Below are 1,379 nucleotides of genomic sequence, written 5' to 3'. Positions count from 1 at the left end.
AATATATTCAATCTTTCTTTGTCAATTAAATACTTTAAAATCAAATGAATAAATAAATAAAGCTACATCTTGAAAATGACAAGATTATGAACAGAGTCTCCAAAGTCAACCACTGCTTCTCCTTCCTACCATAACCTTGAAAAGATTCCCTTCCACGTGCTTCCACAGTATAGGCTTCAAGGACATCTATTTCCTAAGCCTGAGCCACAAGAATTGTTTATATACTTGAGCTAGAAAAAATGTGCTAAAAACATGGCTAGATGTACATACACCAAAAAAGTGTATTCTCATTGCCTCACTGGCATGGATAGGCTTTTCATATCATCAACATTTATTCATAAGTGTTTTGGTGGAAAGATATGTACATTAAATTACAGGAACAGTGTTGAAAACATCTCTTCCAGATGCCCACTGACAATAAAAAGAGAGCTTATTTTACACACGCACACACACACACACACACACACACACACACAATCTCTCTGGCCAATGGGAGAATTCTGAGACAGAAAAATGTTTTCCTTCTGTCTGTGGTTCATCTGCCACTACCCCTGAACAGTGCAATCGGAAACAAATTCTCTCAAGTGGCTTTTGCTACCATGTCTGGTGAGACTTCTCCCACAGTGGAATGACCAGCAGGAGTGAGGGCCATAAGTTGAATCTGCAGGTAGGGAAACAGCATCATTATTACAACAGGGCTCACCTTCCGTTTCCCCATCATCCCAGAAAAGTTCACCTTTTGCTTCTTTGTTCTCATCTAGGGCGATGATAAGACCAAGAGGGTTCTGTCGACTGTGGGGAGGAAGATTTATGTAAAAGGCAAAGACTTAGGACTCAGAGAATTTTGCCAAATGAGCTGGGACTGTTTCCATCAAATTTCAAATGGGAAATGTTACCAGTGGCAGATAACTCTGCCCAAAGGCACAAAGGCAAGATCAACAGGCGTATCTTTCTCTAGTTTCAATAACATCACAGGAGGTAGAAAAACCCAAACATTAGCAATAAATATCTACGTAGGAGGCAAGAATTTAAGCACCAGAATCACTGCAATAGCTTCAATAAAAGCTGCTGTTGCCACAATTATTTAGAATACAGACAGTTGGAAGACAAAGAACTCCTAGACAATAATTGGTTCCACCAGATCATTTTAGATGTGTTACCCGCAGGAGAAGCTTCAACTGCTGTGAGGGAGATGTACTTTTCCCTCTCTAAGAACCATTTTTACTCAGAAAGCAACAAAATTACAATAAGATCCATCTATATAGTGGCAACTTTCCGTATTTGATTATTTATCATTAGTTTATTTTATTTTATTTTATTTTTTTTCCTTTTTGTCTTTTTTCGTGACCAGCAACAGATCACAACCCTCAGTGTCGCGC

The 1,379-nt window shown here is 38.7% G+C and overlaps 1 protein-coding gene across 1 annotated transcript in view; it reads right to left on the bottom strand.

Annotated features, from left to right (window-relative positions):
- MGAM (maltase-glucoamylase (alpha-glucosidase)) overlaps nucleotides 1-1,379 on the bottom strand; it is a 73,474-nt gene that overhangs the window by 33,816 nt on the left and 38,279 nt on the right. The window contains exon 21 of the mRNA XM_008582964.1: nucleotides 704-792. Within this exon, the coding sequence (XP_008581186.1) occupies nucleotides 704-792 (89 nt within the window). The remainder of the gene's footprint in view (nucleotides 1-703; nucleotides 793-1,379) is intronic.

This window comes from Galeopterus variegatus, unplaced genomic scaffold (assembly GCF_000696425.1).
Source record: "Galeopterus variegatus unplaced genomic scaffold, G_variegatus-3.0.2 Scaffold2774, whole genome shotgun sequence".
NCBI classification, from domain to species: Eukaryota; Metazoa; Chordata; class Mammalia; order Dermoptera; family Cynocephalidae; genus Galeopterus; species Galeopterus variegatus.
The sequence above is the reverse complement of the archived record's forward strand: the minus strand, read 5'-3'. Positions and strand labels throughout refer to the sequence as shown.